Source organism: Bubalus bubalis, chromosome 5 (assembly GCF_019923935.1).
Source record: "Bubalus bubalis isolate 160015118507 breed Murrah chromosome 5, NDDB_SH_1, whole genome shotgun sequence".
Taxonomy (NCBI): Eukaryota; Metazoa; Chordata; class Mammalia; order Artiodactyla; family Bovidae; genus Bubalus; species Bubalus bubalis.
Genome location: NC_059161.1, coordinates 128,380,550 through 128,396,339, shown reverse-complemented (window position 1 = coordinate 128,396,339; position 15,790 = coordinate 128,380,550). Strand labels below are relative to the sequence as shown.

General features: G+C 60.6%; 1 protein-coding gene across 4 annotated transcripts in view; it reads left to right on the top strand.

Annotated features, from left to right (window-relative positions):
* The first annotated feature begins 277 nt into the window (after positions 1–277).
* Positions 278–15,790, top strand: part of LTO1 (LTO1 maturation factor of ABCE1) — a 67,770-nt gene continuing 52,257 nt past the window's right edge. Inside the window, exons 1-5 of one of the 4 annotated variants that reach the window (XM_006072358.3) lie at positions 300–494; positions 1,853–1,958; positions 3,008–3,078; positions 5,820–5,937; positions 6,192–7,555. In XM_006072358.3, coding sequence (XP_006072420.1) covers positions 445–494; positions 1,853–1,958; positions 3,008–3,078; positions 5,820–5,937; positions 6,192–6,260 — 414 coding nt within the window. In that variant the 5' untranslated portion in view covers positions 300–444 and the 3' untranslated portion in view covers positions 6,261–7,555. Of the gene's footprint in view, positions 495–1,830; positions 1,959–3,007; positions 3,079–5,819; positions 5,938–6,191; positions 7,556–15,790 lie in introns of those variants that run through there. The other 3 variants (XM_025286864.2, XM_025286865.3, XM_025286866.3) reach the window with 3 other exon arrangements.

Sequence of the window (15,790 nt, the reverse complement as noted above, 5' to 3'; positions counted from 1 at the left end):
TGATAAATTTTCCAAGTTTCTTTCCGTGGTCCTTTCTGAGCCGCTGTTGGCAGTTCGGTGGCCTCTGCCTGGTTTTGGGAAAGTGAGATCATGGGTCAGCCCCGCGTGGCCAGGTGGATGCTCCAGGTGGGGACCGACCAACCGGCTGGCGGCCAGCCGAAGGGCGGGGCAAGGGGTCTCGGGGCGGAGCCGCGTCCCGGCCTAGCCCCGCCCAGCGCCGCCGCCGCCGCCGCCGCCGCCGCCGCGCACGCGCCCTGGGCCCGCCCCGGCTCGTGCTGAGCCCTCCGGCGTGCCGTCATTACCCGGCCTGCCCCGCGCGGTCGCCCCCGGAAGTGAATTTGGCGTCGCGAGTGGCCGGGGTTTCCGCGAGTTGTGGCCTCGCGTGTCCGCGGCTCCATCGCGGGGCGGCGGAGCCCGACGGACGGGGGCTGGTCGGCGGCCGCCATGGCCGGGGATCAGGACATGTTCGACGCTGTCGTGATGGCAGATGAGAGGTGGGTGGGTCGGGGCCCCCAGCCCTGGCGTGCCGGCTCTCAGCTTTGGGCTGCGGCCCTGGGGGAGCGCACTGGGGCCCCGGGGGTGGCCGGCGCGGGAGGGCCCAGGATGCTGTTACTTCCACTTCTCGGGCGAGCGCAGGGCGCCCAGCTGCTCCTCGGGACCTGCCTCCCTCCTCCGGGGCTGCCCCCATGCATCTGCTCGGCCTGGTGACTGCCTCCCTCCAGGGACGCCCCGTCCTCGGGTGGGGCGGACCTCTGCCATCTGGGCGCTGCCCACCTCTTTCTTGTTCCTCAGTAGTAGGACAGACGGCCGCATTCACGGACAGGCTCATCAAGGTGTCAGGCGTCATCCTTTTCCCTCCTGAGCCCCTGGGCAGCGCCTAGGGGCTGTGACAAGGCGGGGTTGGGGGGTGGCGGGGGCGGGGGAGCTCTTGGCCGCTTTGATGGCTGTCTTCCAGTGCCCAGCCCGCTTGAGACATCGATAGACGTCCCTGAGAAAGAGGGAGCTGGAAGCGATCAGTCGCTGACAGTTCATTTGGAACTTGCTGTGAGCCGCTCGCTGAATTAAGCCTTTTACCCCCGTTATCTATTTTATCCCTACTTGTGAACTAGATCCTGTCTTTGGGATGGGAGGCAGGGTCACTCCCGGGCCGGGGGGGAGTCAGTATAAGTGGGAATGGCACACTTGGCCTCACCGGGGGGCTCCAGCCAGCCCTTTTCACTTTGGTGGCCCGTGGGTTGTGCTGGTACAGTTCCACTGCCGGTCCCTGTAAGTCCGAGCCTTTATTCCACCGCAGGCCCGGCAGTCATGGTACACTGTGGTGACCTGATGGCCCTTCTCCCTGCCTGGCTCCTAACGTGTGATGGAAAGCCTGGTGCAGACGGCAGAGTTTCGTTTGTCTGTTTGTTTTGAAGCACTTGCCCAAACAGTCCAGCTTACAGACTTACAGAACTGGGGCTGCTGACTAAGTCACTGGGGAGATTTCAAAAAGCAGATTCCTGAGCTTTACTGAGATGAGGGGGCGAGGCTCCTGAATTTGTATCTTTGGGATTTTCCTGTGTGTTTCCAGTATTCTCCCCGGTTTGGGAATCCCTGATTTATCCCAGCTTCCTCATTGTAAAAGAGCTGAATTTGGCTTCAAGGAGTATAGTGATTTGCCACAGCAGAGGCTCAGGGAGGGGTGGAGCTGACACTGGATCTGTTTTATGGTTCAGGTTCTCTTGTTTTTCTGTGATACTAGGTCTGGTCTTGCAGTCTGGGTCTAGGTCTGGGTCACGTGGAGGAGACGAGTTTTTCCAGAGAGAATCCTCTTTCTCCTGTTTATTTACTCAGACTTGCTGCTTCTCCGTCGCAGGTTTCACGGGGAAGGGTACCGAGAAGGCTATGAAGAAGGAAGCAGTTTGGGTATGATCGAAGGGAGACAGCATGGCACGCTCCATGGAGCTAAAATCGGATCTGAAGTGAGTGGGGACCTCCCCCCTGACCCACCGTCACTTAGAAAGGAGTCCTGTTCTTTTACTGTTGACAGTTTACCTTGATGGTCAGTATGATGAAGCCACAATTTCAGACCTCTTAAAGTGGCAGTAGGCTAGATAGAACGCTGATGGAGGCATATTCCTAGGACAGAGCCTGCAGAGCATGTGGCTGTGTGGCGATGACGCAGTCGGGTGGGCTGGAGAAAAAAACAGGTCCCTCATCACCTCGGTGGATGTCGAGTGTTGTGGTCCTCCTGCAGGGTGAGCACCCCTGTGTCCTGTGAAAGCATGCTGTTGATATTTACCTAGGAATTCCATAAAATGCCCGATTTTCCTTTTCTCCTGCCTTTTGTCCTGGATGGGCCCTCACTTACAGGTGACCAGCCATAAACAGTGAAGTCTGAGGGCACTGGAACTGTATTAGGCATCCGTGGCTTCAAAGTGAAATCATTCCACGCCCGTGGCCTTAAGATAACCAGTGTTACTTACGTCACAGAGGTCCTGGTGGTCCGTGGTCCGGGAGCAGCTGAGCCGGGTGGTTCTGGCTCAGGGCCCCTTGGTGCTGGAGTTAAGAGTCAGCCACTCGAAGGCTTGCCTGGGGCCAGAGGAGGTACTTGTCAGATGGCTTGCCCCCTCGGGGTCTTCAGCACGTGGACTTCTCCTTAGGGCTGCCCGAGTGTTCTCCTGACCCTGTGTGGGTTGCCCAGGTGGGCAGGGCAGAGGTGACATTGCCCATTAATCGGGAGGTCACGTGCCACCTCTTTGTGTTTTGCTTATCACGGCCACCCGACAGAGTCGGGAGACCACGCAGGCATGAGTACCAGCGGAGTGGGAGGTGGGTCCCAGTGGGCTGCCTTGGAGGCCGGCTGTCCCGCTGATAACTCGACCTCTGACTTCCATTTCCTGCTCCAGGACAGCACGAGAAGAAGCACCCCCTCCCGCCTTCCCCCACTTTAGTTTTGAGAGCTTGATAATTAGATCAAATACAGTGCTCGGTTATTCATTGTACTCTTAAATGTCTCATCAATTCACAGATCGGGTGCTACCAAGGGTTCGCGTTTGCTTGGAGAGGTCTCCTGCACAGTTGCGCCACTGAGAGAGACAGGTAAGGCCGAACCTCCTTTCTTCTTTGGTGTCTGGACCAGAGTTGCGGTTCTGTGGTGCACCCTGATCGCGGGTGGTTAGAGTCTCAGTCTTCGCATCTGTAAAACGGAGAAAATAATCGGGTTGAAATGACCTCATGAAATTGTTACAAAGTTTACAGGAAATAGTACCTAGAAGGTGCTGGGCCTGTTTTGGGTGTTGGATGAATACCTACTGTTTTCTCAAGAGTCCTCTGATCCCCCCTGCCTTTTCCATGGAGGCCTTCAAGCACTCCCTGCCAGTCAAGGCAGGTTGAAAACAATTTTATCTTCTCATTTCCCCTGAGCTTCTGATAAACAGAGCACGGTAGTCTGGGTGTGACCCAGGCTCAGAAGTGGTGAGTGCACCGGCACTGGGGCTCCTGACGCAGCCAGAAGGCCTAACGAGGCGACCGGGCTGGGTCAGGAAGCGTAAGGCGCCGTCAGCTGTCCTCTGTAGCGTTTGTAGCCTTCTGAACCTGCTCTTATGGGTGCCGCTTCCTGAAGCCCCGGGACCCTGTCCCCACCCGCGGTCTTCACTCTTCAGCCGTCTGTGAAAGGCTGTGCTGCCGCTCAGGGGAGCCGACACAGGGCTTCAGCGGCCGCTCCCCGTCATTCGGATGCCTGGTGGCCTTGCCTGGCCGGGGAGGGGCTCCAGGAGCGTGAGTGACAGAGGCAGAAGCGGCATTCCCCCATCCACGTGACTTGTCGGCTTATTTGGAATGTTTTGAATTTCTAGAATTTGTGCCACTGCCATATTCACGTGTCAGAGCAGGGATGCTCGAGACAGGGTCTGGGTGATGCTGGGGTTGCTGCTCTCTGACCTGTCCCATCACTGATCAAGTGGGAGCTGAACAGACTCATCCACCATGCAGGGCCACCTTGAGGAGGTTTTTCTCTAAAGACCCAGCGGGGCGGCGGCGTAGCTGGTGATCTGGTTGGGACGGTGGGTGGCAGCACGGGCAGCACTGGGTGGCGGTCAGGGCTGAAGGTGCCTCTGCGCTCCCGGCCCGCGGAGGTGGGGGTGGCGCGCCCAGTCGTGGAATTCTCCAGCAGCCTCCCCTTGTCCCTTTGCTGGTGTCTGCAGCGCACGGAGGGTGTGAAGGTTCCTGTACCTGGGGGCTGCCAACTCACGCCCCAGGGCAGGGGTCGCCCCCACCCCCCCACCCCCCGCTGTCCTAAAGCTGTGCCCCCAGGCTCCATCAGGGGGAGGGTCACATGGGTTGTGTCAGGGCTGGTGGGAGCCCCGCTGCCCCCACCCCACCAGCAGAGCCTGGTGGTCTCTGAACCTCAGCCTAAACCCTTTCATCTTAGAGGAGTGATTTTTGGATTTTCTAAGTCTCTACAGTTTAAAAGAAAAATGGTAGCTCCGCTGCCTTATGTTCCAAGTGAAGATGTTAGAGGAGAAGTGCCCACCCCATGCGGCCTCACTCAGTGAAGCCAGGGACTTCTCACCCGGAGAAGGCGTGTGGGAGCCTGTCTCAGCCTGCAGGATGGGGTGTCCAACGGGTGACCATGGCTTTCTGACCCTCCCCGAGCTGCCCTGCCCTCCCGCAGGATGGTGGAGCCCCGTTTTCCTTACTCGAGCCGTGAGCGGGCCACACCCCCCTGGCGTGCACCGGCCTTGACCGTGTGCCGGGCTAAGTGCGTCTGGAGCAGCTGGGGTGACCGGCTGTTGGGCGGGGCTGCTTGCAGCCTTGAGAGTGGGCGGTGGTCCCCGCGTCCGGCACGCACAGCCGTTCCCACGTGTGGGCATCTGCCTTCCGTCTGCTGGAAACCGAGCGCCTGGTTGCTTTCCTTCACTCTCCGTGATGCTTCGCAGTTTTGTGTTTTCCCCGAGAGGCAGCTGTCGTAATTCTTGTAAACTGGTTTAAGAACAGCAAACGTGAGCGGGTCCTGGTTGCTTTGAATGGCTGTCGCTTCATCCTAAGGACAAGTCCTTCGAAATTCCTGGGAACAGATACCTAGTATGCTCCTGACGCCCGGTGATCGGAGATGGGCAGGGTCACTTGTCCATGACCCAGAAGGGCGCCTGCCCTCCCCAATGGGAGCCCTGGCCTCCAGGGTGTGGTGGAGACTGACGGTTACTCAGCGCTGTTCTGTGGCATGTCCTGGGCTTTCTCTGGATTACTGATCCTCCTGAGCCTGGGAGGTGGCCATCAGGGCCCCATTTTACAGATGAGGACGCCAAGTCCCAGAACCGTGAAGTCCCTGAGTGCCTGGGGGCAGTCCTGCTCCAGCCTGAGCCCCTCGTCTTCCTGGGGAAGGGGGCTGAACTCAGGCAGCAGACACTGTGGACGGAGCAGGCTTGGTGTTTACCTGCTGTTAAACTCCCTGAGGCCCTGAGTGTGAAGGTTCTGGATCCGAGAAACCCCCCAGATGGGAGCAGGTGTGGCCATGCCCAGCGCTCTTTCCTTCTGGTTCTGTCTGCTCCCAGCTCAGGCCTGGGGACTGGTGGTCTGGGTGCTTGTCGCGTCTCCTCGGCTGCTGGTCCAGGCCGCAGCCGGCCCGGCGAGGTCGGTTCTCGCTTGATGTCGGGCGCAGGGGTGGGCGGGCGCCCATCGCCAGGTGGGGGAAGGTGGTTTAGTGATGACTGCGTTAGCCGCCAGCTCCTGAACCCCGGCGTGCTCAGCACCACTGCCTTAAGGAGCGAGCCCGGCACCTTGCTGCCTGGGCCGAGCCTGCCGTGCTGGGGACTGAAGGTCTTTCTTTCTGTGTTTTACAGCAAAAAGATGAAGGTCTTAGAGGCATTGATTGGGATGATTCAGAAGTTCCCTTACGATGACCCTACTTATGATAAACTTCACGAAGACTTAGACAGAATTAGAGGGAAGTTTAAGCAGGTTTGTGTCCCGCATATTTCTGTTTGATCGGGCGCCTGTCTGAGGCGTAGCTGGGTGCCCTGGGGGCTCCCTTTGCTGGTGGTTTTGGGGCCACCAGAGCCGTGTCTTTGGTCCATAAAGCAAGTCCTCGTATACCTCAATGTGAGGAAACGGGGCCCTCCGGGGAGCAGATGCGAGGACCTCGTGGAGGGTGGTGGCCTAGAGAGAGGTCTGCGCTCATTTAAAAAGCCACCTTTTTCCTCTTGTGTTTCCAGCTTTGTTCATTACTGAACGTTCAGCCCGACTTTAAAATCAGCACAGAAGGTTCTGGACTTTCATTCTGAGGACGACAGATGAACAAAGAGGGGACGTCAAGGAGCAGATGTTCACGTGTTAAGTGTTGAAAAACGTGATTAAAAGCAAGACAGTGGGGAGGATCCATCGTTTTGCAGGGTCGGGTCCAATTTGGCCGGTGAAAGGGCCCCCTTCCCCGAGGTCCCCCCGCGTGGCCTGCGTCCTCCCCCGCCGGGGGCCCCTCCGCACAAGCCCGTCCTGGGTCAGGTCCTGTCTGCCCCACACTCTGGGCGCGGCCCTGGCAGAGCCCTCGAGGGCTGCTCGTCTCTGCTCCAGGGTCCGGCCGCCGGCACATGGGTTCCTGCCACCTGGCAGGCCTGGCTGGATCCAGACCTGGCTCTGGATGGAAGAAACACCCCTGTTCCTCCTCAGGCTTTGGTCAGTGCTCAGAGGGGCTGTTTTTTCAGAAATGAGGGGACAGGGTTGGCATGGCAGGAGTGACGGGTACTGTGGCATATAGTGACTCTTGAGAAGCGCCAACGCTTTGTGACCTGCCTCTGGTGTTTTATTTATTCCCTTCGGGAGCCCACGAGGCAGGCGTTACTGGTGGTTTATAGAGGAACCCAAGGCCTGAGAGACCGCCCGGTCCAAGGGCTGCGGGCGGCAGAACTGGGACTCCGGCCCTGGTGCTCGTCCTGTTTCCTGGTGTCCTGGGACGCACGCTCACACCCACAGGCCCGGGGTCCCTGCCTGCGAACAGTGCTGTGCTCGTTGCCTCCTGTGCCGTGGACGTGGGCATCTGGCTGAGAGGAGGAGAGGCCGGCCCTGTGCCCGGGGAGCCGGGACATGCTCTTCCGCGTCCCCGGGTGCAGGGCGGTACTCGTCGTTAAAAATGGTCCCGGGGGAGATCTGAAGGCCGCCGCTCCGCATGCAGGCACCTTGGGGTTGCTGTGAGTCTAGTCCAGCTTTTAAAATCCTCCCAGAGCATCTGGTGCGCTCTGCTCCCCTGGCAGCTGCTGAGGGTCCCTGCGGGGCCTGGACGTTGGGCTCCCGGGCGCCCAGGAGGGCGGGTCGGCGTCTTGAGGCTGGTGGACGCGCTGCAGCTCCGCCCCGTGCGTCTCGCTGTGCGTTCCTGGCCTGCAGCCCCTTCTCAGCTCTGGGCGGCCGGGCCTCGGCTATGCCGTCGTCGCAGAGACCACCAGCTCGTCTCCGTCCAGCGGGGTGGAGGGCTCTCGTCGTCATTTTCCTGGGTGGAATTTTGTGTTTCCTAAGCTAGCTGTTTGGATAATGTATTATTTTTATAATTGGAGAAAAAAAAAAATAAACAGCATATTTTAAAGCCAAAGGCTGTCTGGGACCTTTTTGATGCGACTTCTGGTGAATTCGTTCCTTCCTCCGTGGTATTTGGGGTTCAGGAACCAGGGTCACACCAGGCGGCCCCCTCTTGTGTTTGTGTCCGGCTTCAACTAACACACGTGGAGGCGGATTCCGTGGGAGGGCGGTCCTGCTGCCCCCTGCCCGTGCTCCCAGCCCCTCGCGCGTCCCCCTTCCCCCCTTCCCCCCTTCCCTCTTGCCCCGTCTCGGCCTCTCCCGTGCCCGGTGTCAGCCAGCCCCCCAGCAGCCCCTTCCTCTCCCCCATCCCGTGGGGCTCAGCTGCCTTGTCGCTGGTCTTCAGGGCCTCTGGACCCTGGGCTTGCCCTGTGCCCACCCAGCTCCTTCTTGGAGGATGAGACCCCGTGGCCTGGAAACCTTGCTTACCGGAGAGACGTCCTGGATTGTAGTATAGAGTCCCCGCTCCGTCGCTCACACTCTGACCCCACGATGCTGCCTCCAGCCACGGGGTCCAGAGAGCTTGCTCTTCTGGCTGATGGAATGGTGGAGGATGCTGCAGGGCTTTGGGGGAAGGAGGAGACGGGATCTCTTTTGGAAGTTGTCCCTTGGGGCTGTGATACCAGAATTTTGACAGGCAGCTACTGATGGAGCCACCCCTGCGCCTGGCAGGGCCAAGCCAGGGGGACCCCCTGATGTCGTCCCCTAGCAGCTGTGCCAACCAGCCCCTGAGGTGCCCACTGGCTGACTGCGAGTTACAGGAGCCTGGTGCATGCCCTGGTTCTGGGCTTCTCAGGTGGCGCGCTAATGGTATAAAGAACCTGCCTGGCAGAGACGCAAGAGACGTGGGTTTGATCCCTGGGTCGGGAAGGCTCCCCTGGAGAAGGAAATGGCGCCCTGCTCCTGTCTTTCTTGCAGGGGTTTCCATGCCTTGCTCACCTCCCACATCCTGTCCCATCTCTTCCTGTCCACCTAACCCTTGGATTTCACCAAGGATTCACCCCCTCTCTGGGGGGCTCAGGTTTCCCAAGGCCTGCTCTTCCCCCATCGGAAACCCCCCAGCATATTCTTGCCACGTTATCAGTCAGCCCAGACTGCCGCAGCAGATGCCCCACACCGAGGGCCTTAAACAGCAGGTGTTTGCTGTCTCCCAGTCGAGGCTGGAATCCGAGACCCAGGTGTGGGCAGGGCTGGTCCGTCCTGAGGCCTCTGTCCTGGGCGTGATAGATGGCCATCTCCTCCCCATGTGCTCATGTGGGCATCCTGTGTTCTTAAGGACCGCAGCCCTGTTGGATCGGGGTCTGCCTTGATGACGGCTTTACATTCTGAGGTCCTGGGGATCCATTCTCCACTATGAATTTTGGTAGGGGCATCATTCAGCCCATAAGAGCCACCCCGTCTGGCTGCCTGGACAGACTTGACTTGGGAGAGAAGAACACCATTCCACTTAAAAGTTGAAGTAACTCCATTTTGTTTTTCTTGAACATTATAATTGGGAATAAGCGGACTAATCCACCTTCCAGCTAAACTTACCCTTCGGGGCTACGCTCTCAGGCACCGTGATGGCTGAAGGGCTTTTCACTCACCTGGGGCCGGGTGGCAGCCGCCACACTGAGTTATTTCACCTTCAGCCTGTTGTATTTCTCCACCAGCGGTGAGGAGAGAATGGAGTGATCTGGGGGACGGATAAGAAGTCTTAACTTGCCGAGTGGCTGTCCGGGGCCGCCTTGACCTTCCTCAGGTCCCTGAAGCGTCCACAAAGCCTGCGAGGTGGGGCCATTGTTCCCCCCCCGACCCCCCACCCCCGCTGCAGATGGAGGCATGGGGCACCCGGTTGAGCTGAGTGATGAACCCGACGGCTGCAGTAAGTGGCCGACCTCAGGCCTCACTAAGCACAGCGGGGGTCGAGCGCTTTGCATGAATTATCCTTAGCCAGGACAGAGCCTCATTTTTCTGATAACTCACAGCCTGTCTGTGTGACCAGTCTTGCATCTAGCTGATTGGAGTGGAGGCGGATGGATTTATGGGTCGGGACCCGTGCTGGCTGCGGTAGTAGAGGCGGGAGCAGAACGGACCAGCACCTGCCCCCAACCCTGTGAGCAGGGCTCGCTGAAGTATGGGTGGGGAGTCTGGAAATGTGCGTGGGGGGTGTGTTCAGCTCTGCCTGGGGAATAAGGGAGTGGGAAGGAGGGCAGGAAGGCTTCCTGGAGGAGGTGACCTTGGCACAACTCACTGGGCACTTTCGTTTGCGTTCAGCACCCCGGAGAATGTCTCTTCCACCCTGCCTGAGAACACTGTGTAGTCTGGAGAGATCAAAAGCTGCAAGTTAACAGGCAAGGTGGTCCCAACTCCACAGTTATTCCAGTCCTTAGTGAGTGAAGTGAGGAACCAGTCTGCAGCCCAGGAGACGAGTCCCCAAGTGAGTCTGATCAGGGCAGAGAAAAGCGAGCGCTCTGTTCAGTTCCCCCAGGACGTGAGCGTTGCGCAGATGCCGGGCCAGGACCCGAGGGCAGCAGGGTCCTGTCCACGCCATCGGTACTATGGGGTCAGTAGGGACGTCACGGTTCCAAGAAGGACAGTCGCTGCCCGCAGCCCTGATGGTGACTACCCCTCACCTGAGTCCAGGCCCTGGCTGGCCTGTCCCTGGGCCCGTGGAGCCAGCGCTTCAGCCCCAGCTCCTGGGTGCCCCGCGATCACGTCGGCTGGGCTGTGGGTGCCGGGGTCGTAGTGAAACCTGAATGTGGTCCTGTCTGCTGACTAAAGAGTGGGACGGAGCGGGGAACCCCTCGCTCGGGTAAACAGCCACGAAACTGAAGACTTTGTGGCGGGTGTCTCCACCCTTTCAGCCAGGATTTACTGAACTTCCATTTTTCTCAGTGGACGTGCACCCCTGAGATCATGGGGTGCTCCACGAATGTGCTCCCTAGCTCTGAGAGCTCAAACACACCTGTTGGATTGAGCCGTGTCCCCTAAAAGACACGAGAACATTCCAGCCTCTGGCACCTGGGAATGGGACCTTCTTTGGAAATAGGTCGAAAACATGCAGACCGTGGGGCAGTTAAGCTCTGAAAATGCCGGGAAGGCCACATCAGACGAACTCCAACAGTAAGGAACAGTCCTGGGCTCCTGGAACAAGGGGGGCTGGCTCGATCCAGCAGCTTTCCTGGAGGCCTGGTCCCCCGCCTGCTCTCCTGCCTGACCAAGCTTGCGCTCAGGCTCCACTCAGTGGCCCCTCGCAAGGCGGCGGAAGGGCCGTGCCAACCCCCAGAGTCCTAAGGATCAGGGTGGAGGGCTCTCTTTGCCAGAAGCTCCAGAAAAATCTCTCCCCGAGTCTCGCTGGCTGTTAAATTTCACATCTAGCCTTGAACCTGCCACTCTTCCCAGGGGGCGGATGTGCTGCTGGCTGTGAGCGCCTCAGCGCCTGTCCTGGGGCCTGGGAGGCGGTCAGTCCCCCCAAAGCCACGGAGCTGAGAATGGTGCTTCCCACCGAGTGAAATCTGGGGGCTGGCAACACCAGGAGAGAGGCATGAAGACCAGGAACTGCCAGGGGAGGGAACCGCCCTCGGGGACCAGTGGGGCCTCCTTGCTCAGCTGGACACTGCGCGGGGTGACGGCGATGGCCCTGGCGGGACGGGGCCCCTTACTGAGTGATGCCCATGCAGCTGGTGTGTGCTCAGGGCCGCATGGACCTTGAGTCATCGGTCCTCCCATCCCCCCTGGAGGCGGGCACTGGACAGAGCCCATCTCGCTTCCCGCTGGGCGTGTCACAGACGTTAGCACGCGTTCCTGGAGCCTCCATTCTTATAGACAGAGCTGTGCCAGTTTTCTTTTTTTTTAATTTTGGCTTTGTTGGATCTTCATCGCCTTGTATGGGCTTCTGTCAATAGCTGTGTGTCGAGGGCTCAGCAGTTGCAGCATGTGGGTTTAGTTGCTCCAAGGCATGTGAGATTTTAGTTCCCCAATCAGGGATCGAACCCGTGTGTCCTGCATTGGATGGAAGATTCTTAACCACTGGACCCCCAGGGAAGTCCCACGACAGTCCCCATCTTCTGGGTAAGAAAGTCCAGGCCCAGAAGGAGAAGCCACACAGCCTGAAAGTTGCAGAGCTGAGATCCACCTGCTGGATCTTTTCCTCTGAATGTGCTCATGGGGGAGAGGGTGTGTCTTTCAAACAACCACTGACCGCATCAGATGCCGCTGCTAGCAGGCCTGGCCTCCATTCTCCCGACTGGCTGACCAGGATGCTGCGCTGACCACAGGGACCGCTGACTAGACGCCTGGGGTGGACCTGACCCCAGCCCCTGGGCCTCCGGGCACATCAGGGCCCTGAGTGGAAGCACTAAGTGCAGGGTGGTTGTTGTTCAGTCGCTCAGTCACGTCCGACTCTTTGTGACCCCATGGATGCAGCATGCCAGGCTTCCCTATTCTTCACCACCTCCCGGAGTTTGCCCAAACTCCTGTCCGTTGAGTCGGTGATGCCATCCAACCATCTCATCCTCTGTCGTCCCCTTCTCCTCCTGCCTTCAGTCTTCCCCAGGATCAGGGTCTTTTCCAATGAGTCACCTCTTCCCATCAGGTGGCCAAAGTATTGGAGCTTCAGCCTCAGCATCAGTCCTTCCCATGAATATTCAGGGTTGATTTCCTCTAGCACTGGCATAGGGTGAAAACGCTCAAATGAAGGCTGCGTGCATTTTCTTCAAGTGCATTTTTGAAGCCCTTGTGCCCTTCTCAGCAGGCAGCCAGGCTGACTGATGCGGGGGGGGGGGGGGGGGCAGCGCAGGCCCCAGAGACACAAACCCGGCCACTGGCTTGGCTCCGTCACTTCCCCATGTGGTCCTGGCTCAGTGACTTCACCTCTCTGGGCCTGTTTCCACACCTGCTGCAGAGGTCGGCTCAGTCCTGCCCTCACCCAGACCGAGGCTGGCTGTGCCCGGGGCTCCATGCAGCAGGTTCGAGGAGCTGCATGGAGAACAGAGCCTGTGAAGTCCCAAGTGCCCACTGCCTGGCCTGGCCCTTTGTGGAAAGCCTGCCAACCCTTGACCTGGAAGATGGGGTAACTGTCCCTCCCAGAGTGAACGTGGGCTCCGCGGGACCCATCCCCGGCATGCCCCCTGCCTGTCAGCAATCCCTGGGGGCTGATTTAAGATTTAGGGAGAAGTGACGTGTTTGGCCCATAGCACGATATCTGGTCCCCAGGGCGTGACTGGTGAACTTGAGCTACTGACCTCCCGCGATGGGACCGGGAGGACCACTGCCTGGCGAGCTCCAGGCTGTGGGCTGACCTTCCACCTAAACGGGTCTTGCTCTGGAGGACCGCCCTGGAGAGGCCATCTCGGCTGCCGTTAGCTGCAGCTCGTAAGGACGAGCTGAGCTGCCCCGGCCGGTGGCAGCCCTTCGGTGAGGGCTCCTGCGTCCCCCCGTGCGCCCTGGGCTGGCGGTGACAATGCCCCCGGATGTGGGCCTCCAGCCCCATCGCTCAGCTGCCCGCCCACCGGCCGCAGCTATTGTCTCCTGGGCCCCGGTGTGGCTCAGGGCAGGGGCCAGCGGGCAGGGGGACTGTGGGAACGGATTAGAGGCCAGGGGCCGGCTTGCGTCCCCCCTGCACCAACTCCTGATCAAAGGCATTCCTGGGATGACAAAGCCCTGTGCGCTCGGAGGCGGCCCAGCGTGCGGGACACACGCCCCACACAGGCGCCCCCCCCTCACCGCCCCCCGGAGCTGGGGCTGGGTTCATGATGGGACAGCCGACCCCTGCCACCTGCAGGGCCCAGAGATATGGCTGCCTGGCTTCCAGGGGGACAGGGTCGGGGTTGGGGGGAGGTGGGAGCCTGGCCCGAGGCCGTGGTCACCCAGGGCCTGACTGTGACCTCCTCTGCAAACATGCCTGCCCAGGGACCACCCCCCGCCCCAGCCTTAGCACACAGGCTGTGTCCCGGGGCTTACTGGACCTCCTCGGCAGGATCAGGAGCTGGCCAGCTCCAGGGGAGCCCCCAGCCCCGGATTCCTCACAACACGAGGGGCCTGCCCACCACACCCGGGTCCCGAAGGGCCTCTGCAGCTCCACGCGGCCCCACTGTGTGCAGGCCAGGGGCGCACCCCACCAGCCAGACGGCTCTCCTCCAGGGCTCACAGTCTGGAGCGGGGAAGCACCGTGTGCGATGGTTCCCGGACCACCCAGAGCCGCCCGTCTGGGTGGGGTGGGGAATGCAGGCAGAGGGTCTTAGGTCACCTGGGGGAGGGGACTCCAGACACAAAACCCAAGGGGTCTAGTCCTCCGGCGTGTCCTGCAGTCCTGAGGGCGGGAACTTCGGGGATAGAGGGGGGTGACGCTGGGGGAGATGGGGGCGAGGTCCCAGAGACGGGCCCAGGCCCCAGGACCTCAGACGGAGCCGGAAGGAGCTAGAAGCCCCAGGGAGGTCTGGCAGAGGGTGGAGGGGCTGCCGGAGGCAGGGAGACCGGCTGGGAGGCAGGGAGGCCCCAGGTGAGTGGCCGTGGGCCCAACTGAGACCAGGCTTCTGGAAGGGGACGGTGGACTGACATGGCACAGCTTTGTCTCCAAAGCCCCGCAAAGGCCCGGGTTTGTTTCCATGACAGGCAAGGGGCAGCCAGACCGCCAGGGGACGGGGCGTTCCCTGCCGTCCCAGGAGGGGGCCCCAAGGGGACGGTGGCAGTTGGAGAGCTCTGGGCATGCAGCACAACTGAAGGGAGCCCACCCCCCTCCTCCCAGGGGCTTCGGTGCTGGAAAGATGGGCCCCGGAGGACCCTCAGCCCAGACCCTCTGTGCGCTGGGGGTCATGCATCTCATCCACACGGGGTCCCCCGCTTTGGCTCCCCGCCTCCCATGCTCCACACCCAAGGGCCACCTCCCCGTCACGCCCTGTTCCTTCCACTGTCCGACCTGTCAACCCACGAACAGATCTTCCACCTGAAACCCTAGACTCCATAAAACAGCCCGCAGCCCCGGCCGCCCCAGCATCCACCTCCCCCCACCCCCTGCCCCCACAGCTTCCTCTGTCGATTCTCACTGGAACTTAACGCAATCACTCTTGCCTCTAGGAAGGTGTGTTCAGTCACGTCCGACTCTGTAACCCCATGGACTGCAGCCCGTCAGGCTCCTCTGTCCATGGGATTCTCCAAGAAGACTGGAGTGGGTCACCATTTCCTTCTCCAGGGGATCTTCTGGACCCAGGGATTGAACCTGTGCCTCCTGTGTCTCCCGCACTGCAGGCGGGTTCTTTACCCACAGAGCCAACAGGGAAGCCCCCGCCCCCCCCCCCCCGAAACTGCCCGAGGCCCTGGTGGCATCAGACACTCACTTGGGCCCCTCCAGGCCTGCAGTCCGCGGGGACAGACCGTCAACGTCTCTGGGCCCTGGTGCTGACAAAGGCTGGGCACGTCCTGGGCTGAGCCACTGCAGAGGTGCAGACCGGGCCCTGGCCTTCAGGTGCCCCCGACCCCGCAGCTCCATCCCTCCGTCCCTGCCGTATGGGACCCCCTTTTAGAGCGCCCAGCGGGCTCGCGGGGCAGGGACCTTGCCTTCTTCCCCACATCCAGCTGGCAGTGCTGGTGTGAGGAGGCTGCAATTCAAGCCCCTCCAGCTACCCTCTCCCAGAAGCTACAGGTTCCCCGGACTCATGGTCCCCCACCCCTCTCCCTGCAGCCTGGTACACAGCAGGGGCTTCATAAGGGCTGCAGTGAGCTGACCTGGTGCATACTGGCGGACTGGCCACGTGACCCAGGGCTGCTCCTGGCTCCTGAGCTCCTAGGTCAGTGAACGCTTGTCAGGGGAGGGGAGGGCACCTCGGGGACCCCCAGGCTTTGAGAAGAGGCCCCGGCCCCCGCAGGGCTGGGACCAGGGTTCACATACTACTTCCCCCTGGCGCTGGGAATGTGGACAGTTCGCAGGCCTCTGAAGCCCAGAGGAGGCCTCGCAGGTGTCCAGCAGCCCTCCCAGGCCGCCAGGTCCGGGTGGAGGCCACTGGACCGCAGACTGGACACTCACGTCACTCCCCCGGGCTCAGGGCCCCTTGAGGCCACGATTCACCTGGAGCAAACAGCATTTTGCGCCAGACGAGTTAAGGAATGCCAACTTTACTTGACTATCTGCAAATAACTGGGGAGGGCATGGGCTGATCCACTGGGGGACAGTACGGTCGCATGACTGGGCCCCGAGCCGCTGTCTGAAGCGGTCAGGGCCACCTGCAAGTATGTCCCCCATCTCTGGGGGCCTCACGTGGCCCACCCCACCGCA